Source organism: Rhamphochromis sp. 'chilingali' (assembly GCF_963969265.1).
Source record: "Rhamphochromis sp. 'chilingali' genome assembly, chromosome: 4".
In the NCBI taxonomy this organism is placed as follows: domain Eukaryota; kingdom Metazoa; phylum Chordata; class Actinopteri; order Cichliformes; family Cichlidae; genus Rhamphochromis; species Rhamphochromis sp. 'chilingali'.
The window spans coordinates 23,312,559-23,338,072 of NC_137948.1; the positions used below are offsets into that span (position 1 = coordinate 23,312,559).

At 39.5% G+C, this 25,514-nt stretch overlaps 2 protein-coding genes across 2 annotated transcripts; both read right to left on the reverse strand.

Moving 5' to 3' along the window:
• Positions 1–334: 334 nt before the first annotated feature.
• scpp9 (secretory calcium-binding phosphoprotein 9) lies at positions 335–1,251 on the reverse strand. Its single transcript, XM_080881553.1, has 6 exons — positions 1,173–1,251; positions 996–1,079; positions 849–914; positions 710–775; positions 573–623; positions 335–463 (listed from the first exon to the last, which is right to left on the reverse strand). The coding sequence occupies exons 1-6, from the start codon at positions 1,248–1,250 to the stop codon at positions 404–406; spliced, it is 405 nt and encodes a 134-aa protein (XP_080737679.1). The 5' UTR covers position 1,251; the 3' UTR covers positions 335–403.
• A 3,970-nt stretch (positions 1,252–5,221) lies between these two features.
• sparcl1 (SPARC-like 1) lies at positions 5,222–12,602 on the reverse strand. The gene is made up of 11 exons (XM_080880414.1): positions 12,488–12,602; positions 11,369–11,424; positions 11,190–11,255; positions 10,050–11,087; positions 9,253–9,361; positions 8,424–8,545; positions 7,822–7,942; positions 7,583–7,719; positions 7,347–7,495; positions 5,973–6,121; positions 5,222–5,713 (listed from the first exon to the last, which is right to left on the reverse strand). The coding sequence occupies exons 2-11, from the start codon at positions 11,420–11,422 to the stop codon at positions 5,685–5,687; spliced, it is 1,974 nt and encodes a 657-aa protein (XP_080736540.1). The 5' UTR covers positions 11,423–11,424; positions 12,488–12,602; the 3' UTR covers positions 5,222–5,684.
• Positions 12,603–25,514: the final 12,912 nt, after the last annotated feature.

The following is a 25,514-nucleotide window of genomic DNA, read 5'->3' on the forward strand; positions in this document are numbered from 1 at the left end:
CTTCAGTATATCTGTATTATCTTTATCAATGGAATTAGTGGCAAGTGGGTTGGTAGTCATTTTTGTTTTTTTGATCTTTTTAAAAAATCTTATTTTATATTATTTTTGATAACATTTTATGGATGTCCGCTTCACTATCTATCTAGAGTTGTAGTTTTATGAAACATATATGTCCTTTAGATGGCAGCACAGATCCACTGATGGTCTATGGCATAAAACTCATACAAGACAAATTTTATTTAGAGTATGATTAATTTTATTAGAAAGTGAAGACACTGTAACAAACCACTTTAACAAAAGTAATCAATTTATGAATAATCACAGTAGTTTACTTTTATTGTTATAATATTCAATATTTCTTGTAGATTCAATTCAAAGCTAATGTTAGAGTAATGGTGTCAGCTTAAATATCCTTGTTGCAGGGTGCTGCTGTTGGTGATGCAGAAGGAGCGGAAGAAGGAATCTGAGAAAATAAGAGAAAAAAATAGTAATTTTTCTAGCAGAATATGGTTTTTACAAACTGTGAGTAACTTTTTAAAAAACTTTTTATGGTTTATTTTGCGCAGTCTCACCTGAGTGTCCACAGTACTCTTCACGGTGTTTTCCGCTTTTATAATCTGGCGCTGTGGAGTCACAGAGCAACATTTATCCAGTGTAGTTTTCATTCATATTGCACAGCCTTTGAGACAAAAGATTCATTGTTTCCTACCCTGAATCTTCCGAGAGGATCAGGCTGAACTGGAAGCTGCTGTGGAGCAGCACCAGCAGGGTTCCCCTAAACAAAAACAGGAAATGTTACATTTCTGCAAACAATAACCACTGACACACTGAAGGTAAAGGTTGATTACCATCGCAGGTTGCTGAGGAGCATTCATTGGTGCCATTTGGGGTACTCCCATGAAAGGAACCTGGTACTAGAGAAGCAAGACAGATGATGCTCTTAAACCTGCAACAAGTTGTGTTGTTAACACCACAACAGTAAGTGCCTCACTAACCGCATTGACTGCAGGGACAGCAGGGAAAGGGTACACATTGCCGACCTGAGCTGGAACGACAAAAGCAGGAACTCGAGGAACAAACTGTGAGAAGGAAAAATAAGTGTTACTTAGATTCACTGCAAAATATCGGTGAAAAGTCACATTGTCGCTCAAACTTAAATCCAGTGGACTGACCTGAGCAAACTGGGGCTGCCCTATAACGCCTGCTCCACCGCCAGCAACAATGGGTGGATTCAGACCACCAACCAGCATCCCGGGGTTTGCTCCATTTAAGAGTCCTCCATTTAAGAGTCCTCCATTCAACATCCCTGCATTCATAGCTGCCAGCAGCCTTGCAGTCTGCTTGGAGCAGGAAAAAGACTTATTGCCTGTGGCCTAATCTCGATTATTGTGCAAAGTATGCATACATCCATAGTCTGACTGTAACTTACCTTGCCTGCATTGACCTGAAATAAATTTAGATGAGATATACACATTAGTATAGATATATACACATATGGATAGATGGATAGATAGATTGACTACTCACATAGCTGAGGGTTGCTACAAATGCTGCGAAGAGAAAAAGCTTCATTTTGCACCTTGAATCGTGTAAAAACACACAGACCTTGTACGTTTTTGCTCTGGCTTCAACTGTTATGTGCCCAGAAAGCTGACAGTAACTCTCTGTTTCAAAGACGCCTTTTATCAGTCAAAGAGATTATTATGAGCCAATTAGAGAGGAGAACACTGCCTTATTCACATGCTATATTTGTCACCTGCGTGTCATGGGAAGTTGCAATATGGCATCTATGGTTTCTCTACAATACAAGATTTAAAGAAATGTAATGCAGCAAAGTCCCTGTTTTCAAAGAAACTTCAGCCAGTTGACACACTGACATTGTTCTTGATAGAGCTGAGTGACCACAAAAAAATAACGCAGTGATTCATTGTCGCGGGAAGGGTTTCTAGAGGCTTCTGGAAGCTGACTTAAACCCAGCATGGACCTCGTCAATGTTGTGGGTTGTGGTTACAAGAGGCAAACAACTGACATCATAGTCATCAAGAGCTTTTGTAGATCACACTGTAAAAAATATGTGCATGTGTGTGTTTGTGTTCAGGCTTTACCCATTAAGCCTGAACAACAGCATAATTGCCAGAAAATTCTAATTGTTTCTTAAACTAGAGTGTTTATTGAACCTTCTTTTTATTTTGAAAGAAATAAAATATCAATTTGCATGTATGAGTTTTAATTTGTATCATTTTTTGCTGCGTCCAGCATTTTTGTGCAATTTGTTGGTCACAGTTGATGTGTTTTAAACAAAAAGAAGTACAAATTTGGGTTTAGGGATTGTGTTTTTTAAATCACGCTGATGATGTAGAGGTATCAGAACCACATGTATCTAAAAGAATACGTTATAGTGTTAAATTTAACCCTCCTGCCATCCTTTAAAAAACTCACACCCATCACCCTAGGGACCATTCTCAGCCACGCCATAAAAAGACCATATATCCATATCTTATTCCACTTTAAATTAGCCAACCTTGTAAAACTACTTCTCCCTGAAATATTCATGTAAAGTTTTAATTATATTTTCGTTGTTTTAACCCTTCAAATCCCAGTGTTATTACATGAGCGCCCTGTGTTATAAGCCCCAAAAACCAAAAAACGAAACTAAATATTTCCACAAAAAACCAGTTGAAGTAATATGTGATTGTCATTATAAGTAGGCCTTTAGATGGACCAAAGATTGGCACCAACATACATTTTGACCTGCCATTATTTTTTTGCATTTTTTTTGCAATTTAAAAATTAAAACTTCAAGGCCCTGAGTCTTCATTGACATCCAAGAAAAGAAGAAAAAATAAAATCATATGATGATAATTTGGGGTTGAAAAATAGCATTTATAATGGAAGTCAATGGGCAGAAAATGGTCCCCAGGGTGATGGGTGTGGGGATTTCTGCTGCTCAGCCATTTTAGGCTGATTTAAGGAATTCACACTGGAATATTAACATTGACAGGTAAAAACTATCCTGTGGCAAGTTTGGTTATATTCCACTGAACACAGTGGAAATGGCAGCCATTTAACACATAGCAGTGGCACAAAAAGGTCCCAAGAAGGCAGGAAGGTTAATCGAACATTTCACCTTTACTGTGTCAAGCTGCATGCAGACTGTTTATGAGAAGATGTTTGTGAAAACACCCGGGCATAAATGGCATCTTGTGATTTGATTCATGTCTAGAGGTATAAATGGCATGTTGCCTGCTGCTGTTTTATAATTAAAAGTTAAAATAAGTGCCTCAGACATGGCTGGGTGCCTTACTGTAATTTGTGATGACTTTATAACAGTGACAAACTTTTTATTTGCCCACCCACACGCCACACTCTCAACCAATGTACACACTCACTCACAGTGACCCTCGGGAAATCAGTTAATCATTAATAAAATTCTGAAATTTAACAAGAAAATGAAAACAGAAAGCCTATAGCTTGTTTCACGAGCACATGTTCAGAGCCATCACATACATTACTGTTTGGTTGGATGGTTACTCTGTCATATACCAAAGCCGTCTGGGAATGTTTTTCCTTTTGCTGACTCTGCAGCTGACAGCAGACCAGGTAAACACCCTCTGTGGAAGTTTGGTCTGGAGCTAATTACACACTGTCATGCAGTTACAATTAAGAAACTATTTTTTTCTGTTTTCAGTTTTAAAGGACAAAAGGTTCTCTCTAATGCAAATGCAGTTGTTCATCTGATTTATATTATTTTAGGTACTGTTTTTTTTTTCCAAAAGAAAACAAGCTGTGCCAGGAATTTCATGCTGATGTGACGGATTTATAGTTTTCAAATGTTCAAGAGAGACCATCTGGAAGTAGCTTGAAGCTGTGTATTGTAAACAGAAGGCTGTGTGTATTTTTATCAGCCTCTTATATGAAAATAACAGCCATCAGATGGAGGCACACCCATGACCCTGCTGAATTTATTCAGTGTTTTGTTCAAGACAGACTTGACAGATTTGTTTTGTGCAATAGGAGTTCAATCATTTATTGGTCATTAGTTACAGTGATCTACAACAGTAAAGTGTCAACAGGTATTAAGGAGAACCACAATCAGTGTTTAGCAATGAATCTGTGAAAAATGCTTCATCTCATTCCACTTGCTTCTCCTCAGTATCTACCCCAGAGCATTCTTCCTCATCTTCAGCTGGCGTAGTCTTCATCACCGGAGACTGCGTCCTCCTGAGGCGAGCTGCGACTGACCGTCGAAACCTCAGCTTGCCGCTCGGCTTTGCAGCACCAACAACACCGCCCAAGGGTTGTGGGTTATTTTGCCCGACTGCTGACATCAGCTGCACTTGGCCAGGGGTCAACATGACACTCTGAGGCCCTCCGCCGACATTTCTCTGTGGCAGCACTGCAAACAGCCCACCTCCAGCTTGCTGCGTCCCTGGCCCTTGCAGATTCATGGTGGCTCCTCCTGCCTGGCCCATGAGAAAAGCTCCACCTTGTGGGAGAACTGCAACTGGAATTAGTTGTTGTGGTGGAGCCTGACCTACAGGGTTCCCAAGTGGCTGGATAAACAAAGTATTACCAACTTGGACTACTTGTGCCACAAAGGGCTGACCAGTCAGTGGAACCCCATTTTGAGCCCCAGCGTTTGCACCGTTGGCAGCTCCTGGTCCTCCATTGTTCTTCACTCCCCTATTGGCAAGTGCCTCAGCACTCCCTGAAGACACACCACTCTCCACCACGAGGGCCAGGCTCTGAAAGATAACCCACAGCATGCAGTACATGTTTTAGCTCAGTGCAAGCAGCAGATGATCAGCAGGTGAAGCGCCGCTTCTTTCTTTACTTATATAGAAGGCGTCAGACTCGGCGATCACCAGAAAAGGTCCAATCAGAATGCTTTATCTCATAAAAACGAGATGCCGTAATCATCATGACCAAGCAGCAGGTTATTTTTTGCTTTGTCGCCTTACAGCAGGCCATTATTTAGGATCAAGCGGCAAACCAAAATCATCTACCAGTGACTTGCATTCTTAAAAACCATTGTTGAAGAGCTATTCATCTCATGAAGTAACACAAACACACGCAAAAAAGAAAAGGAATGAAGAAAAGATATCAGAACATGAAATGATATTTACCAGAGTCTTTTTGTAGGAGACTTTATTTCAGCACAAACATCAATAAGCAACAGAGTTTACTGAAATATTCTGAAATTGTGAATTTCTTTGCTGTTTATTGCCTTTAGTTAGCAGTGTAAGGAAACATAATATATGAGGACAAACATGTACACATTTGCTACTAAGTTAGCCAATACAGGTGCTATTTTACATTTGCTAGTATCAAACAGGAATCTGCAATTGTCTGCTACTAATTGTGGTACTACCTGGCACTGTGTACTGCACAATGTTTTTTCTACCATCAAGCTGCAATAACTTTGCCCCAGTTTGGAATGCATTGTAGTAAAGATTTTGAACACAGCCAGCAAAAAAATAACTACTTCTTTCTTCTAATAGACGGTTCTAGCAGCTCAGTCTAAATTACAGATCAGTGATTTAAATGTCCATGCTTAGCCTTACACAAAGCTTTGTTTATAGCGGGAGGTAACATGGGTTTGTTTCATCTGTACTTGTCAGAGCGTGTACTGTATCATTTTGAATAGACAGAACTTCAACAGCCAGATGTTCAAGCTACAACACTCAGAAAAGCAGGTTGGCATCCATGTCCTCTGCAGAGAGACAAGTTACAAAGAGTTAGAGTTTGCATTTAAATGATCAACTAACAGTACCAGAAAACATCAAATTCTGAACATATTTTAGAGCAAGATGCTGGGTTTTCATCTTAAATCTTGGAAGATATATTCAGATTGGAGCATCACATTTCTGAAACCTCTACTATCTATGCAATTATATAGGCCTTGACCATGAACGTACTACATCATTTATGGGAAGGTTTCTCACAAATATAAGAAACGATGAACCTCTCACCATTCCTGATATCAAAACAGGTGATCCACTCCTTAAATGATACCAGTTTGTCTTTGTCAGCATCGCACTCCTGAAAGAAGCGAGAGGTGCAGTGCTCCATTGGCACCAGGGGGACCCTGAGAGGGGCCAGCTCTGAGTGGGACAAAAACCTGTAGAGGAAAAAGAAATGTTTTTGATCACTGTGAGTAAACAGAGTGCGCAGGATGACTACGTGTTTTCCTAACATACTAGTTATTGTTATTGTTGTTACAGGTCATTGAAGCCTTTAGACCAAAAATCATTTGTTGGTCCTTGTTCTGGACTGAAAACTAAAGGACACCACTACATTTGAGATCTGTGCATGAAACCTTTAAAGAGCAGCTCACAACATATTTTTATAAGCTTGCTTTTAAAATGTGTTTTAATAGTTGGGTTTTTGTTTGTTGATTGTTCTTGTGAAGCACTTTGCTATTCTTATCAAGACAGGTGCTATATGAATACTTTTGATTTGCTTTTGCTTACTTGTTACAGTTATTTTTGCCTATTCAATTTTTCCTCAGAAGTCAATGTGCCATATAATTGCATTAGCAATAAATTTAATAACGCTCTATATTAACAGTTGCTGCAGCTCCTGAAGCATTTGAATTTTCGGAATGTGGAAATTTCAACATCGCTTGAAAAAACTAACCGCTAGCAACGTCCCTCTCATCAGTAGGCTAAGTGATTTTTAGCCAATTACAAGTTGAATCTGGTAGTTGGGGTTGTTAGCTAAGATACCGTCATTAAGAAGCAGTACAACTAATGTGTCTATGCAAGCTAATTTGTGATGTGCACCACTGGCCCGGCCATTAATTTTTTAATGCACCTTCTCAGATTAATTCACTGCGTGTCGTGCCCAGGGCTGGACTGGGACAAAAAAACAGCCCGGGCATTTTGACTAGAGACCGGCCCACCAGGTATTATAGGAAAAGCCATAAAGCCTTTGAATGAAAACAAACGCTGGCCAGTCCAGCTATGGTCGTGCCATCAGTTAACCCTTCCCAGGGTTGCCGACCCCTGGAGTAGGGGTTTACACATTCACCTGACATGTTCAAGGTCTCTGGTTAGAGACCATGAAGAGGCGCAAATACCCTTTGGTGTTGAAACAGGAAGGGTATCTGGTGGAAAAAGCTGCCAAATCAAGTGGTGCTATCTGTGGGGACCCCGTGTGAAAAGGGAGCAGCCAAAAGAAGCGTCTTCTTATCACTTTGTGATTAAGGATGTGTTTTTTACAGTCTGTCAGTCATCTGTGACATATATATCTTTCCATATTGTTCTATAACCAATAACTCCCCTAACTAGCTAGCTTTTTTTTAAAGAAGATACTATATGCAAAACCAGTGTATAAAAATGTACCTATCAGATGGGTGCTGGTCCAGCTGAGCAAACTGCCAGTGTACTGGGTAGATGTACATGTTATAGTTCTTCTCAAAGTCCTGTGCGAGAAGCTCAACAGAGTGATTGCCTGCATGAAGGCGCCTCTCACTCTCAAAGATTTTCTTCACCTGAAGAATACAGGAGACCACACTTTGGCTGGTTTCAGTCACTTAAACACAGTAGTTGTAAAGAGCTGTTGGAGTAGTAAGCCTTACTCTGAAACGCTGTTTAGGAGTGAGGAAGCCAGGAGTTATGGAGTCATGTTCGTAGAGCTGGAGCAGCACGTTTTTGAGCCAATCTCTCATTCGTAGAGGAAACTGCACCCGCTCATTGTCCACACATGGAGGTATCACTGAGACAGAGAGGACAGAAAAAAAGCATCAGATGTTTTAATTAGTTCTTTCTTCACCATACTAAATTATACAGTTTGTACAGTGTTTAAATACAGTCTCACATTTGCATGGCCCAGTGTAGTCTAGGTGAAGTCTGTGTCCTTTCTTAGTGCCCTCTAAGTTGCATTTAGTAGCAAAGAGTTCACATGATGTGTCATACGTTTTGTTGTCTGTCCCACAAACCTAAACAAAAACAAAAGTGTTTAAATAAATGAAGAGAGAAGATCAACTTTTAGCCACTGTCCTCGAAGAGTTTATGCAGGCAGGACTTGTGAGGAAAGGAAGACACAATACAAAGATAAAATTCCATATTTGTGGTTTACAGCTCACCTTCAGCCTACTATCAGACCCTTGACCTTCTCACAAAAAGCAATCTGGGTCAAATAATATGAAAAGAATACCTGCTGGCTCACCATAACAGGCAGGGTAGTTAGAGCTAATATTAAAACAAAAGTGTTCTCTGCTTTGTCTTTCAATTAAGTCAAAATGCCCACAATGACATCTGTACTTTTTCCTTTTTCTCCTCAATAAACAATATGAAAGCTTCACAAGGCTGCTGCAGACAAGTGTGTCACAACCACAGAGCATCACATAAAACGTATGAGCATAAATGAATAACAATATGTAAGTGTGACATTTCTTTTATAGGCATCAACATACTTACATAGTCAAACTCATTCACACTGGGAGGGCACTCTGACGGTTCTTGACACACACACCCTGGCTTATTGTCCGCATCAAGTTTGCATGTTTTTCCACGTTTGCAGCGGAAGTTTTCACATGGATCTTTAAGAAAACACAAACACCGGTTGGATCTCTGACCCATATTTCACCTGATTTCTAGAAACAGTGAGATAAATTACTTATTTTCCTAGCTTGTTTTAAAGTTTGTCTTGCAATAGAGCCCAGTACGCTACAATAAGCTCACATCATCCTCTACATTCCTTTAGTATAGAGTTGGTATAGCGATTAAATTCGACTTGATCTCTCTTATTCACCTTTAAGCCTGCAGAGCTGTGTTTTGGTAGTGACTGTGAAGCAGAGAGGCACTATTCATGCGGAAGTTTAAGCAAAATGATTCAGTCAGCAGATTCCCCATGTGAGACTATTCGGATGGTGTATTAGTCAGTATATAGTGAATGCTGCTGCTGACCAGACACTCAGCAGTTCTATACTGTAAGAATAACACGTTATATGAACGATAACGTTAAATTTAAAACAATGTTAAACTTCCTTGAAGTGGAGCCTTTCACCAGCCTGTATTATTTACATTTATTTCTAGTCTTGTGTTAAATTAGAGATGTTGATAATTCCTTTTATCTTTATCTTATCATGATAAAGATAAAATATCATATCATCTTTTGCTTACATAACTGTCAACTTACAGAAAGTATCTGGCTTTATTATTAATGGACCTAGAAATACCAGTAATCATGTCACAGAAGGCTAAGGAGGAAGCCTTCAACAGAAACAATCAACAGAAAAAAAATAACCAGTAGGGGTTTCTGGGAGTTGTATGTCTCCGCCAAGAGAGGGCCTGGACCTTGGGTACAGTTCGGCTGCGGCTCTTATCTGCACCGGATTCACACCAACTAAAGGACCCTGGGAAAGTACAAAAAGACGTGTAAAGGCAGACTCATGCATGTATAAAATCCTTCTCCTTTTCCTCCTTCTAGTACTAATAATATTAGTAATAACGTGAAGGTACTATAGAAAGAGAAAAAACAAAGGTCAAGTTGCCCCAATGAAAACTGCAATATCAGCTTTTTTGTAAACTTTGGGCTGATTAGTGCTGCTAAATGTTGCCAATGCTGTCAAAGGTTAGCCGTAAACTTGCAGAGAGCTTTAAAAGCCTTAAACTTGCAAGTGAAATCTTTTTTTTACTTGCACTGCACTGATGTCTAGCAGGCTAATTAGCTGGGTCAGTTTCACAAATGAAAAAAAGCCCACTGACAGGGAGATGTATCTCCTTTAACCACTTCAAGATATACACAGGTGATTTGTAGATGCAGTGTGCAGGGCAGATTATGTCCTCTGTTACCTCCTTACCAAGGAAATTACTCCAGCTTAAACTCAATGATTAATTTTAACTATCAGTTCTTAAAACATTTTCACTGTGGGCTGATTTTAAAATGCCACCAAGAGGGTTTGAGTCTAAACTTGTCTTCCTCTCTTTCTCTTTCCCTGCTTTCCTGTCTTTCTATCTTTATCCAATGATGCCTGAACGGCCAAAATAATGATAATGATAATCTACTGTAACGAAAGAAAATATAGGTAATATAAGCATTACCCATTTTCCTGCCCTTCTCCTCTTTGTCTTTTGGTCTGTATTGTCAGTGCTGCTGCTCTCAGACTCAGGATCCTGTCGGCCCTCTTCTTGTCCGGGTTGTGTTTCCTCCCTGTCCGGAGAGTGCTTCCTTGACGTTTGGTTTTTCTTTTGCTTCCTCGTTTTTGCCTTAGTGTGACTTGCACCCACATTCTTACTCTTCTCTTCCTCCTTTCCAGATAGAGTGGCTCTCAATTCAAGCTCTGCATCGCCCTTTGGTTCTGGATGATCCACATTTGCTTCAGGTTCTTTCTTGGCGCTTACGTCTTGGTCTGAGGAATCTTTGTCCTGTGTCTGATCAGACACCTCCTCGCTGTGTGCTGCCTCTGTGTTTTGCATGCCAGGTTCATAGTCATCAGCGATATTGGCCATTTCTTTCCCACTGGTTTCTTTCTCTCTGATGTCTGTTTTTGAAGTAGGCTTGGTGTCATCAGAGTGGGTTTTGTCGTTAGCTGACGCAGTCTGTAGAGGTTGTAGGAGGCTACTATCAGCAGCATAGTCCAGATTGACTGGAATCACTGATTCTGTGCTGCCATCTTCCTCTAGCAGTGCTTCAGTAGGCTCTTCCTTCCTTTCTGAATGAGTCATCTTCTGCACCTTCTCCTCTATCACATCCTCCACACTGTCTTCTTTCACTTCTTCCTCATCCAGCAAATGTTTCTTTGTCTCTGAATTCTCATCCAACTTCTCCTGATCCTCAGCGACCTCAACCACCTCGCTAGACTCAACCTTGGCTTTGTCAGCTTCTACTTCTTCCTCCTCCAGCTCTCTTACTTCAGCTTCATCTTCCTCTTCAGCCTCTTTCGTCAGGAGGTCTACCAGTTCTTCTTCACTCAACAGAACTGCAGTGCTTTTCTCTCGCTTTTCAGCCCTCTCTCCATCTTCCTTGTTAGCGTTGTCTTCGGAACTCAGTTCCTCGTCTTCCTGCTCCTGGCTGCTGGCCTCAAATGTGACTAGAGTGGGTAAGATCTTTGGCTTATTGGCTTCCACTGTGATAGCATCCTGAAGCAGGAGAAAAGGAAAAATATTTATCGACTGTATAAAATGACACGATACATTTAGTATTAGAATTTAAAACTCTAGATGAAGAAGATGTTACTCTACCTTTTCTTTGGTTGTGTGCAAACTCTTATGCAACCCATGATGTTTTCCATGAGGTTTACTTTTCACCTGAAGATAATAAGAAACATCTGTAATATTTATTGTATGGTGAACACATTATCATATTGTCTTTGATCATTTTTACTCATTGATTTATGAAGAAGAATATCTTTACTACTCACAGACAGAGCAAATGTTGCTGCCAGTAAGCAAAGGAATACTAAGCAGGCCTTCATACCTGTAAGATCAAAGTGAATCATTTAAACCTTGGATAAATTGTCTAAAAATGGATAACATGTAAGTTTTTAGATTTTGAAACCACTACAGAATTGAATATTTCAGAAAAATATTACACTAAAGGCTAAAAAGCTGTTCATAAGCTATCAATACATTCTACTCTGGCTTTTTCACAACAAAGATGTGAACTTGGCACATCTTTCAAAGTGGAAACAACTGAATGCATCTGTATGCTGCCAGCACATTCATGACGAGCAGAGCTGTGGGCCCAGCCTCCACTATCGCCAAGGTTACAGGCCTCTGATATGCACCTCGCTCTCAAAAGTCACATTCGGAGCTAAAGTAAACACCAGAAGCTACCAGACTGGAAAAATTTGACTAAGTCCACAAACTTTTTGTGTGTCTGGAGCCCAACGACAAAGATATTAATGGGTCTGTCTGGTAAAATAGCTCTCAGCACAGTTCTGAGATGTGAAAGTAATGCTGGGGAGAAGGTGTACACACCAAAGCGATAAATTAGTCTTTATACTTTGAATTATTTAAAAGTTACCAAAGACACTATTATAACTACTCTATTACATGATTGCTCCATCTTTAATAAAAATTAATAGACATTATAAAAACATTTAGATATGATATTTCTCTAAATTATATGCACCAAATTAGTACTTCCAAATATGGAGCACATATTAAATAGTGCTACCACTTTCTGCAAAAGTATCAAAGCATCGCCATCAATAGCTCACCAGCATAAAGCTGTGGCCCTAAGTAATCAAGCCAGCAGTCGCACATACAGCAAGCAATAGTTTAAATGCAGTAACTAGTTAGTGAACAAGATGAATGTCAAACGCACATTACTGTTTTGCTATATATAAATGGAGTTGCAAAGCACTATTAATTCCAGCTATTTTATTGGTTCTTTTATTGCTGTAATTTCAATATGTGTGTCTGAAACGGGTCTGTCTTGTAAAGAAGACATTGAGCCTCAGTAGAACTAACTGTATAAATAAAGGTAAAATAAATGAGAAATGAAACTCTGTGTGTCACAGAAATTAGGATTTTACCTGAGGCTGGCAGTCGCAAGAAAAAGTATCCCGCAAAAACAGCAGCGTGCCTGTGCTGAACCTGTGAAGATGTCCTTTTGTATTCAAGACAGTGCACAGTCTGTCCACACAAACTAAGCATTCAACACACACACACACACACACATACAGTTTTTTTTTCCAGGGTTTAGGATGCCACTGCTAACTTTGGGAGGGCCTTTGGGAAACAGAGATAAAGAGAGAGGCGGACAAAGGGATCCCACTCCCACACTGAGCTTCTGTTGGGCGATATACTTCAAAAAAAAAAATAGCGTGTCTGTTTCCCAAAAAATGAAAATAAGTTTAAAAAAGAACGCTCCAGGGTTCATAACAGATTTTGACAGGTTTCATTTTTGTTACTGAAGATAATTTGCATGCATGTATAGAGGAGTTCAGGAGAGTGGGCAACAGAGTCGACAGCCATCTGTTAAACACTACTCTGTTATGGTTTGGGCAGCATTTCAGCCAGTGGTGTTGGGGATCTTGTAAAAATTTATTTATTTACAAGCACAGAAAAGTGCTGTCAGATTTTTGATCTACCATCCAGTACAATCTGGTTCATTTGTCAGCAAATGATCCCAAAAGCACTACTGCAGTAAAAGCATATCTGTATAGAAAAACATGCTGTAGAACACTGGACATATGGATTGTTCTCCCCAGAACCCAGACCTCAACATTACTGAAGCAGTGTGAGCTCATCCTGACAGAGAACAGAACAAAAGGCAGCCAACATCAAATAAAGAGCTTTGAATGTTCTTCATGAAGCCTGGAGTACTATTCCCAAAGACTGCTTAAAGAAATGACAAGAAAGGTTGTCTAAGAGAGTTTAGGCTCTTTTGAGGAATAAAGAGGGTCAAACCAAATATTGACTTTAAAGCTTTTTAGAATTGTACAGACTCTGTTTTTGCAATGATTTTATCATCTACTGAAAAGCAGCACCAGTACAGGGCTTGGCATGATGCTGATCCTGAGAGAAGGGCTTCATATTCATATGTGTCCTGTCAGTAATGTTTCTTTGTTTGTCAGCTGTATTCATCCTTGATGACATCAGCCAACAGAAAACTCATTATCAAACTCAAACTTCAGATTTCCATATCAGTTAGACAGAAAACCTCAAATCCCTGGTGAATAGACTCAATTAACCAGGGGTGGGGAACTCCAGGCCTTGAGGGCCGATGACCTGCAGGTTTTAGATGTGTCCTTGATCCAACACAGCTGATTTAAACGGCTAAATGACCTCCTCAGCATGTCTTAAAGTTCTCCAGAGGCCTGGTAATAAATTAATCATTTGATTCAGGTGTCTTGACCCAGGGTGATATCTAAAACCTGCAGGACACCGGCCCTTGAGGCCTAGAATCCCCCACCCCTGCAATAAACAAACACGCTTGTTCAGATGTGTAGTATTTCTTCGTTGACACATTTTTGTGTATTACACCGCTATAAAAATAATGAATTCAATTTTATTTATATAGATGTAAATCAAATCAAATGTTTACTTTCAGTTGAATATTTCAGCAATTATTGGAGCATTCATTGTGCTTTCTATTGAATGGATTTTGCACACTTTTGGGTATGCTGTGGAAACAATTGGATTATTTAACAAACAAGTATAAGTGTAACAAAAAATGTACCCCTGATAATGGATGGATAAGCGTCATAATGAACATAATTTCTGGTTACTGTTGTTTGTGAAAATTTGAAAAAGTACTATGGGCAGGTTGTTTATGGCAGAATGAACCCAGTCCAAACCAAAATGACCACATTGTTTTAGGACAGAAACAATACATACTTTTGGCCACTAGATGTCACAAAAACTAAAGTCTGTACTCTTAAAGCGGCTAAGAAACTGCAGTATAATGAGGGTAAATGATGAGAGTAGCAAGGACATGACAAAATCGCTCAAAAACTGCCGTTTTACCTTAATTGATTGATATTCAAAGAATCAACACACCAGCTTTAAACACAAGCCTCTTGATTGAAAAAATACACTGCTTTGTAACACTGTTCATCAAAGCTGGGAAGTACAAGCTTTGATTTATATTACACAATGTTGTAAATCAATCAGTCAATTCCACAAGGCATTGATGGAAATATGCTATCTTATTTTATACAATGCAGAGTAAAAAAAATACACGATGTGGCATCAATCATGGTGTTGGTTTTGGTAAAATCATATTTCACTATTCATCACTAACTTGTATTGTTTTCCCTTAATTAGCAACTAATTCAAACATATTTAGGCAAAAAAAAAATAGAAGAAAATGATTACACTGCACGCAGTCTCAAGGATCACACTGGTGATGCACCAGTCTGACAAATGCCTAGTTTCATTAAGAATATTAATACCACAGATGCATCCAACGCCTGTCTGACAAAGATAATTACATTATTAAACCTTAAGTAACGTTAAGGTGAACGTGCAGACACTGTTGACTGTCTGCGTATCACAACAAGCATCAATCATCTCCTCCTCCACTCCTACCCTGTGGTTTTGGTTGAGAGCGCTGGACTGGTGAACATTCAGTCTAATTACAGGTTTCTTTTGCTTAGCTGAAATCCAAAGTGAGGTTAAACAAGGAATTCTGTAAGCTTATTTTGGGCCTGGCCATATAAGTATATCCAGGAAGCGATTATATACCACAGGATGGAAATATATATAGAAGCCTTTACTTGTACATACTGTACATGCTTAATGTTCCAAAAACACAATTTCCAATAACATCGTTTAGCAGTGAAGGCAAAATATGGTTTGTTTTTGTTTTAATAGACTGAATTAATATTGTACTTTGTCACAGTGTGCGTGTATATGTGTGGGCGTGTGTGTGTATCTGAAGTTAATCCATTTATGTGAAGTTTTTATAAAAGGCAGTGTTTAATTTTCTCAATTTAAACCAACCTTATATTGAAAACTTTATAGCCCTCGCACTTGTACTACTTGTAACCTGTTCCATGTAATCCATCATCTGACAAAAACAAAATTCCAAATAGAAAGGGAAGGAGGGGAAAAGGAAAAGAAAAAAAAGTTTCACCGGAAACAAGCATGAAACTGTCTAGCCCTCTTTTCCTCTCTGAGTGGGTGAGTTTATTTTTTCAACAGGCCACAAACCCTATAGTTTAGCGAGCTAAATTATATTTCACTAAAGACGTGAGAGGGGGTGTAGGAAATTTTGTGACTGGATAAAAGAGCACACAGTATCTATGTGTGTGTGTGTGTGTGTGTGTACAATCATCATCACGCCACTGTGTGTTTTCTGAACTCCCTCTCCGGAACAAATACACCTTCGCATGATGACAAAAAAGACACATCCGGAAGGAAGTGATGCAATCACCTTAAATGAGAATACTTATATACAGTAGTCCTGGGAGTTCCCTCCAGCATATCCACACATCGTGATTTTACTTCAACTGCAAGCTTCCATTCGAGGTTCAGGACAGACTCTGGATTCTCCTGTTTGCTGCCTTATAGACTAAACGAGGAGCACCAGCTGCATCTTTTTTTATTATCTCTGAAACTGAGGTAGAGTAAATGATTATGTAGTATTATTATTATTACTTTTGATCACAACTCTTACTTTAGTGATCACAACTTTGAAAGTTTTGAATTGTCAGTTTGGTTTGTAGTAACTTAACATCTAGAAGTTTAAACCCAAGAGCAAATGGATGTGACCCTATTTTGGGGGGAGTTTCTTTTGCTAATGCACCATAGTAGTTACTCTTACACTGAACTGAACTTAATGAGAATAATAATTACATACTTTTTTTTTTTTTTTTTTTTACAGAATGAAGGTTCCCATCATTACATTTTGCCTGATTGGAGCAGTCTTTTCCAACCCGGTGAGTATGAAAGCAGAAAACAAAAATCAATTATTAAAAAGGTCTCAATTTTGAAAGATTTTTTCACCGTAATTTTTTTTTTACATAACTTTCAGATAGACGAAATATTCTCCCATCTTCCATGCTGTGTATTTTTGTTTATTTGAAAGTATTACTGGGTTCAAGGACACAGTTACAACAAAAATAATAATAATACTAGGTACAAATAAGCATAATATTACTTGCTATTAGTAAAATAACAGGTGACATGGAACTAAAGCATGTCATAACCATATGTATTTTTAGAAATAATAATAATAATAATAATAATAATAATAATAATAATAATAATAATAATAATAATAAAGTGTCCATTAAATAACCATCTGTTCCATTTTCATTCTGACAGATTTTACACACTGTTGTTTCAGTATCAAGCGAGGTTGCATCAAACTCAGTAAGTAGCATTTTCAAAACACAAATCATTTTTTAATATTTTTTCCCAAATGCTAAATCACAGTTGTATTAGACCTTGTTTCTGGTACTAGGAAAGAGAGAGAAAAAAGAAAGCAAATAATTCCATAATAATTCAAAGTTTAACTTAATAATTTAAAATTTCAAGTTTTGTTTTTATTTATAGATGTTTAAATTAGCAAGTTTAAATTTGGCAATGATTTTCTTTTCATATATTTGAGCTTCTGTACGTTTGAGTATATTTCAGGAACTATACATAAACTACTAAACTATATAGTCTGCCTGCAGTAAAGCTGAATTCCTTGAAGACAGTCAGCAGGAAAAGCTAACAATGGGCGTGGGTACTGGAAGTCTCTCTAGACCTCAAGATGATTCCCATTTCAGAAACTATTGTTTACTATACTTTATGTCTGCTTCCATTCCGGCAGTAATAGCTTGCCCAAGCAAGGGTTGACAAGAATGAAATCTAAATGAATGATGATTGTTGATGCGGCAGTTAAAGCATATAATTAAAATACATTTTTCTCTGTGCTTACTTTGTTTTGTTTACCCAGACTGAAAGTGTGTCTGTTTCACAATCGTCTGAAAATGACACCTCAGAGCTTCAGGTAATGTGTACATTTATTTCAGTAATGAGTAAATGGTTATTTTTCCTGACTCTTTCCATCACATTTGATTGCTGAGTTTCATCCACATGACTCTTTGTTCCTGTCTGTGTTGCAGAGCACAGAGGAAAACACCTCAAATCAGGTGAGTTATTTTGGTTCTGAAATGTCTTCAGAAAACCTTCATCCTAACACACAGATCAAAATCATTTTTCTGTTTACTGAAAATGTCTCTGTTTTTTTTTATATACAGAGCTCAGAGTCAGAATCATTAGAATCCACAGACAACACATTGGAGGACACATCAGAGGACACTTCAGAGGACACTTCAGAGGACACTTCAGAGGACACATCAGAGGACACGGTGGGTCCTATTAGCAATCCGTGTAATATTTTACTGTTATCCTTCAACAAGGTTGCTATTTCCATTTCATAATCTTTAAAGCATTAGCAAATTGTTAGGATTTCTGGGTGTAACCTTGGATATCAGATGATACAAATGAATAAACCTGGAATAAATCTGATATTTGCATCCTTAAATGGGTTTCATTTCCACAAACAGACTTCAGAAGAGAGTGACAGTCAGTCGGATGAGGTAAGATGAAGTAAAACAACTTCTTTTACTTAGTGTATTATGTGTAGTACAGAATTACACTGTTTCTTCACCTCTGTTCCACAGATGGACTCCATGCTTGACACCAAAGATGATAGTATGGGCAGTGAAGAGAATGTCAGAAAGGTGCAATAAATCTTTTACGTTATCAAATTATTTCATTTAACCTGCTTAAGTAGAGGTTACAGTTAGTTAACACAGTGCTCTCTTTATTCACCGCTTTAGAGCTGGGTGCGAGTGTTTACAAATACAGTGAAAGCCCTTAGCGCAGAGGACAGCAATGAGCTGCCCGACACAAACCTGCTGGTGAACCCCACAGACAGCAGTGACAGCACCAGTGACAGCATAGAAACCACAACTGCCACCAATGACAGCAATGAAAGCAAAGACAGCTCCAGCAGCGAGAGCAGTGAGAGCAACGAGAGCAACGAGACCAAAGACAGCAGCGACAGCAGTGACACCAGCATGAGTACAGAGGACAGCAATGCCAGCGACAGCACCGAGCTGAAACAACTGAAAGCCAGGGACTGTGTGAATGGCACTCAGAGCTGCGAAAGTGAGGAGCGTTTCTTCCAGAGTGTAGGAGATGATGCTCATTTCTCAGTGGATAATCTGATGGTGCCAGATGAGGATGACAGGGAGTTAATGCTGCGAAGATGATGATGACATGCTCTTGTGCAGCCTCTCATTTCCCTCTATGAACTCTAGCACTATGACTAGCCTGAACACTTCAGGATGATAGATTTTGTTTTATAGATTGCTTTATGTTTATAATGACATAATGCTACATGCAGCTGATTTTTGTGTGAAAATTATCGAGGTGATATTATCCCAAGTGTTTACTTTGTTTTTATAATAATAAATAAATAATATAATCATGGATTTGGGGCTTGTGGTGTGTTGGCATACCATTTTAATCAAGGATTTATCCATCATGCAATTTTATAACAGGCCAATACATAAAACTGTACTCTCTACTTTTTAAAATATTTAGAAAATTATAGTAAAATACATATAATAACTGCCTTGCAAATTCATATTTTGCATGCACATTATGTAGCTTTTAAAATTACTAGAGATGGCACGATACCACTTTTTAATGTCCGATACCGATTCCGATATCATAAATTTGGATATCTGCCGATACCAATATGAATCCGATATAGCATATTTTGTAATCAATAAAATTGTTTTTTATAAATATCTTGCTGCATTTTGTATAAGTTCATACTCAAGTTTTAAAAAATGAGACTGAAGCTATTCTGTTATACCTGTATGCAAAGAATACACTCCACCCAAAACATTTTATAGTTCAGCAACACAGATCAATCTAATAAATTTTAACCTACACCATCCTCCCTATTCTGGTATTTTAAAGTACTTACCTACCTAACTAATAGGGTTGCCAACTCCCAGCAAAAACATTAGGGAACCACCCCCCACCCCCCGCCCTTAATCGATGTAATCAACTTTAATTTAATGCAAGTGTAAAACAAATGCACAGAAATCAATTATTTTTCTACAATAATTAAATAGATTCAACATCTTTCTTCAACAGAATTGCAGACTGCACAGATGGTACCTTCCCAAAGGAAAAAATACTATAGCTTACTAGGGTGTATATTAGACTTATTAGTTACTATATACAATAATGGATTTCTATACATTTAATCAGATGGCCAGTTTTGTTGTAAGATTCAGATAATTATTTATTCAAAGTTTTTAAATGACATAACAAAGAAAAATATTTCTTTGTGCCCCCCTTTCCCTGTTAATGCCCTACCTGGCCCCGACAAAACTTTGCTAGATCCGCCCCTGCACAGTTACCAGCTGTCAGCTACTTAGAAAAGGATCCTGGTCATGCATAGGGCAGTGAAAACCATATGGGCGATATTCTTTTCTGAAGTGACATTATCTAAGCTGCCCAACAAACACACTAAGGGGGAAGTTGGAATGTTACATTTCAGACACTTCGATAAGTCTTCACATATCTCGCGCCAAAACTTCTGAACTGGTGGACAGAACCAAAGAGCGTGGATATAATTGTCCGGTGAATTGGTTCGGCAGTGTGAGCAGTTGTTGGTAGACGTAAAGCCCATCTTGAACATCCGATGACCTGTATAGTGCACTCTATGTAATATTTTGTATTGAATTAATTGAAGACTGGGATTTCTAATTAGATGAAAGGTTTTTAAGCAAATCTGAGACCAGAAGTTTAGGTCTAAGTTAACTGATAAATCCGCTTCCCATTTTGCAATAGGAAGTGATATTGATTCATCTGTTTTAGAAAGCATTCTGTATATTTTGGATAGTAATTTGGGGGTTTTAAGAGTAAGAAATTGAACCACACTTGGTGGTGTTTGTAGTTCAACTTGACCCGGTTTAAATTTCTTTTTTACTATGGATTTAATTTGTTGATATTCTAAAAATCTTTTCTTGTTGATCCCATATTGTGTAACTAGTCTGTCAAATGAAATAAATTCTGTTCCTTCTAGTATATGTTCTAAATATTTGATTCCTTTACCACTCCAATCTGAAAAGTTTATCATATTATTGTTTTGTAATATGTCAGGGTTGTTCCAGATAGGTGTACGTTTGCATGGGATTAATGAAGACGCTGTCAATTTTAGAAACTCCCACCATGCTGTCAGAGAAGCGCTGATGTTGATGCTTTTAAAGCATTCATGTCGTTGGATGTCTGAGCTGATAAATGGTAGGTCTGAGATCTCTAGATTATTGCAGAGTGCTTGTTCTACATCTAGCCAAGGTTCATCTAAGAGGGTGTGTTTTAGCCATCCTGAGATAAACTGAAGCCTGTTGGCTAAGAAGTAGTGCTGAAAGTTAGGCAGTTCTAGTCCTCCTTTATCCTTGGTCTTTTGTAGTGTTTTTAAGCTTATACGTGGGGGTTTATTTTTCCAAAGGAATTTGGACATACATGAATCTAGAGATCTGAACCAATCTTGTGGCGGTTTAGTTGGGATCATTGAGAATAAATAATTTATTTTTGGTAAGACCATCATTTTTATAGCAGCAACCCTTCCCATGAGTGATATGGGTAGACATTTCCATCTAGCCAGATCATCTTCTACCTTCTTTAAAAGTGGGATATGGTTTAATTTAGTTAGATCTGCAAGCTTGGGAGAAACATTAATACCTAAATATTTTATATTTCCCGATTGCAGTGGTGTAGAAGAGGAATTCTGGAGGGAGCAATTAATCGGTAGAACTGTAGATTTTGACCAGTTAATTGAGTAATCTGATATTCTTGCAAAAGAGTTTATCAATTCAATCACCCCAGAGATATTGGTTTGTGAATTTTGGAGAAAGAGTAACACATCATCCGCATAAAGGCTGATTTTATGTTCCACGTTCTTGCATTTTATGCCCTTAATTACTGAATTCTGTCTAATTGCTGCTGCTAGTGGTTCAATAAAAATTGCAAACAGTGAAGGGGAGAGTGGGCATCCCTGCCTGGTGCCCCTCAAGAGACAGAAGCTGGAGGATGTCTGGTCATTTGTTCTAACACAAGCTGTTGGGGAATTATATAATATTTTTAACCAGTTTATGAAAGAGGATCCAAAACCAAATTTGTGTAAAGTTGCAAATAGAAATTTCCAGTTAACTCTGTCGAATGCTTTTTCTGCATCTAAAGAGAATATTGTAGTTTCTAGGTTTTTACTGTATGAGTAGTCTATCAAATTAAGTAAACTACGTGTATTTGTTGATGAGTGCCTACCTTTTATGAAACCAGTTTGGTCAGGATGAATTAAGAGGGGGGTTATTTTCTCTAGTCTCTTTGAGAGAGCTTTGCAGATTATTTTAAGGTCTACATTTATAAGGGATATTGGACGATAGCTTGAGGGATATACAGGGTCTTTGCCTGGTTTTAGCAGGAGATTAATGTTTGCAGAATTCATATTTGATGGAAGTCTGCCCTTTTCTTTAATTTCCAACAACGTTCTGTAGAAAACTGGTGCTAGAATCGACCAGAATTCTTTGTAGAATTCTGCAGGAAAGCCGTCTGGACCTGGAGCCTTATTATTGGGCATACTTATCAGAGCTTCCTGGAGTTCACCTGGTGTCAGTGGTGAATCCAGTGCCATTGCTCGAGTGTCCAATAATTTTGGAAGAGTTATGTTGTCCAAAAACTGATCAATTTCTTTTTTAGATGGGTTTATTTGTGGTGAATACAACGTTTTATAGAAATCCCTGAAAATGTTGTTTATTTGTATCGGTTCATATATTGTGTTCCCAGATGAATCTTGAACAGCACATATAGTTGTTTTTTATTTATTTATTTTTAGCTGGTTTGCTAGAAATTGACCGGATTTATTACCATGTTCATAATTTTGTAGGCGTAGTCTTTGTACTAAGAATTTTGTTTTTTTATCAATTATCTCATTTAATTCTAGTTTTGTTTTGCGTATTTTGTTCAATGTTTCCTGATCTTGGTGGGACGCGTAGGCTTCTTCTAGTGATTTGATGTTTTTTTCTAATTCCTGAATATTTTTGTTTTCTTTTTTCTTTTTATGTGATGAGAAAGAAATTATTTTACCTCTCATCACAGCTTTCCCTGCTTCCCATAGAACAGAAGCTGATGTTTCGGGAGTGTCATTATAGTCCAAATATGAAGTCCACTCTTTTTTAAAATATTTAATAAAGTCTTCATCTTTAAGTAGTGATATATTAAATCTCCAGTTTTTTCTTGGCGTAGTATTATTCTTGTGCATTAGTGTTAAAGATACAGGACCATGATCGCTGACAGCTATAGGGTGAATCTCAGTGTCTGAAATGTCGTTCAGCAGTGAGCTGCTGACCAAAAAATAATCCAGACGAGAGTAGGAGTGATGGACATGTGAGAAAAAAGTATATTCCTTACTGGTGGGGTGAAGGGAGCGCCATGCATTGCAAAGACCAAAGTCGCTCATATACTGTTTGATTATATTTGTGGACTGCCAATTACGCTGAGTTCCCGCTGTATTGAGCCTATCCATGTCTTCATTTAGTCCAAGGTTGAGGTCGCCTCCAAGAACAAGTGTGCCATCTAAGTGTTCAGAGAGTGCACTGAAAAAACCGTGAAAGAATGAGGGATCATCAACATTTGGACCATATACACTTGCAATACATAGCTTTTTATCAAGTATAGATAGTTTAATGATTAAGAATCTGCCCTCTGGATCTATAACTGTATCGAGTACTGTGAAATTAATATTTTTATGTATTAAAATTGCTACTCCCCTTTGTCTAGAATTATAACAAGCTGAGAACACATTAGGAAACTCAGGTGTTTTAAGTTCATTCAAACCTCTAAGAGGTCTGTGGGTCTCTTGTAAAAGGACAACATCTGCCTGTAGTTTTTTGAGTTGGTTAAATATTTTTAACCTCTTTACTCTGGAGCCAGCTCCATTTATATTCCATGTAATGAACCTCAGTGTACCCATAGATGTTTGTGTATAACTAGGGATGTATGCTGTGTGCGTCGCTTAGCCAGGTGGAGAGAATACGTCACTTGTTCATAAATAAAGAGAAGGAGAGAGAGAAAAAATGTGTGGCGAGATGCTCCCTGAGTCTGACTTTGTGTATGCATAGTTACTAATATGAGTAGGCTTGGCTTAAGTGTGTGTATCCTAAACGACTGTGTGCGCTGTCTGACTGATGTAAATGTGCTGCCGTTGAGCGCATGGTGCGTATGTGTCGAAATAAAGGATGTTTGTGGATGAGTGTCGAAGCAGGTGATCGAGGCAGTGAAAGGAATAAAGAAAGAAACCAAGGACAGGGGTGAGCAGCATAAAACCAAGAGGGGGGGAAAGAGAGGGAAAAAAAACGAGAAGAAAAAAAACAAAACAAAACGTAAACATTCCAATTAAATCACTGACGGAGAGTGACGGTGTTAATTCTGCTATGAAATCACACTTTAAGATGCGATTTGATGCTGGTAAGTTAAACAGATGTTAATGCAAGTTAGTGTGAGTGGATAGGGAAATGGTGTGGCTGATTCTTATCTGGTGTGAGGTTAATACAGCCACGGAGTGATGTTGGGGTCGCGGTGGAGCTGTCCGTCCACGTACAGTCGGTCCACAGCGATGACAGCGCGGGAACCCTTCTGGATGAAGCCGCGTCGGATTGGAAAGAGGACCCTGCGTCGTTCCAAGATCTCTTTGGGGAACTGGTCGTTCACGCTGAAGTCCGTTCCTTTTAATTCCCTGCCGCGGCTTTTCACATGTTTCAACAGTCCTCATGAACTGGAAAAATAAAAATAATCTTAATTCTAACCAATATAGAAATTATCTATTAGATTACATTAGCCTTGATACAGCCTCTGCCACCACATCAGATCAATTGCTCTGGGCTCCTTTGATCAGCTCCATCACCTAGTGGGGGTGGGGGGTCATAGTTTGGTCCCGCCTTCACTGTTGTGATTGGTGTGGGGGTAGGGACAGGCTTAGGGCGTCGGGGGGTTCCCCGGAGGCATTTTCCTTGGGGGGCTCAACCCGGGGTAGCGGTCATGTCCGGTTAGGGGCTCTGTTGGCTCTCAGGTGACTGTTTCCTCGCGGCTGCGTGCAGCGGGACTAGGGGAGGGTCTGTGCTGACGGACGTGGGTTACTGACCTGGTAGCCTGGCTGCCCCTGGGTGGGTCCGGGATGGGCGTGAGGTTCTGGGGGCGCTCCGTCTCTGGGCTGGGGCCCGGGCCGGGCCTCGGGGGCTTGGGTCCTGGTTGGTGTGTTGCCGGGGTTGTGGGCGGGTGGGTGCATGGGGGCCCAGCCCTGGAGCAGGGTGCCGCCGGTGCATCGAGCCACCTGGGGGGCTCTTCAACTGGTGGGGAAGATTGTCACATCTTGCAGGAGCTTTCCTCTCCTCAGGGGCTCTCTCTACAGGAGGGGGAGATACAGGAGAGGTGGAGGAAGATCTCAGCCTGGGTGTTTATTGTCTTATGTAGTCTGGAAGAAGAGTGGATGGTGGGGTGGGTGCAGTTTTCTCTGTGGTGGGGTTGGGTGGACTGTCCTGGGCTCTGTGGGGCCGGGAGGCGCTGCTGCACTGGGCCCCGGTCTGGATGGGCCCCCTTTCCCTGGTGGGTCGCGGAGTATGGGGGTGCCTACTGGGGTCAGCGGGGGAGCTGGCCCCAGGGAGGGGTCACTTGCCCCTCCCTTCCTTCCCTCCCCATCTCCAGCTGCCTCCCTCTTCCCGCTCCACCACAACCACCCACACATGCAGGACCTTGGAGTAGGGGTATGTCACCAGGGTGCAGAGGAGGCCCCCCCCCCCCCGTCCGGCTGCCTCTACCTCAATTTTATCCCACAACTTAGACATTCACATTACTCACACTCTCATTACACATACATATAGGATCTTGGGGGTGGGCACGATACACGGAATCCAAAGTACCATCAGGGTGTACACCCCACCCCTGGCGTCGTTGCCCACCTCTCAATGTTAAATACACGTAGACATTGAGGGCCAGCAGGAGGGACCATGCGCTTACCTGCTGCTCTCTGGCAGGTAGCTC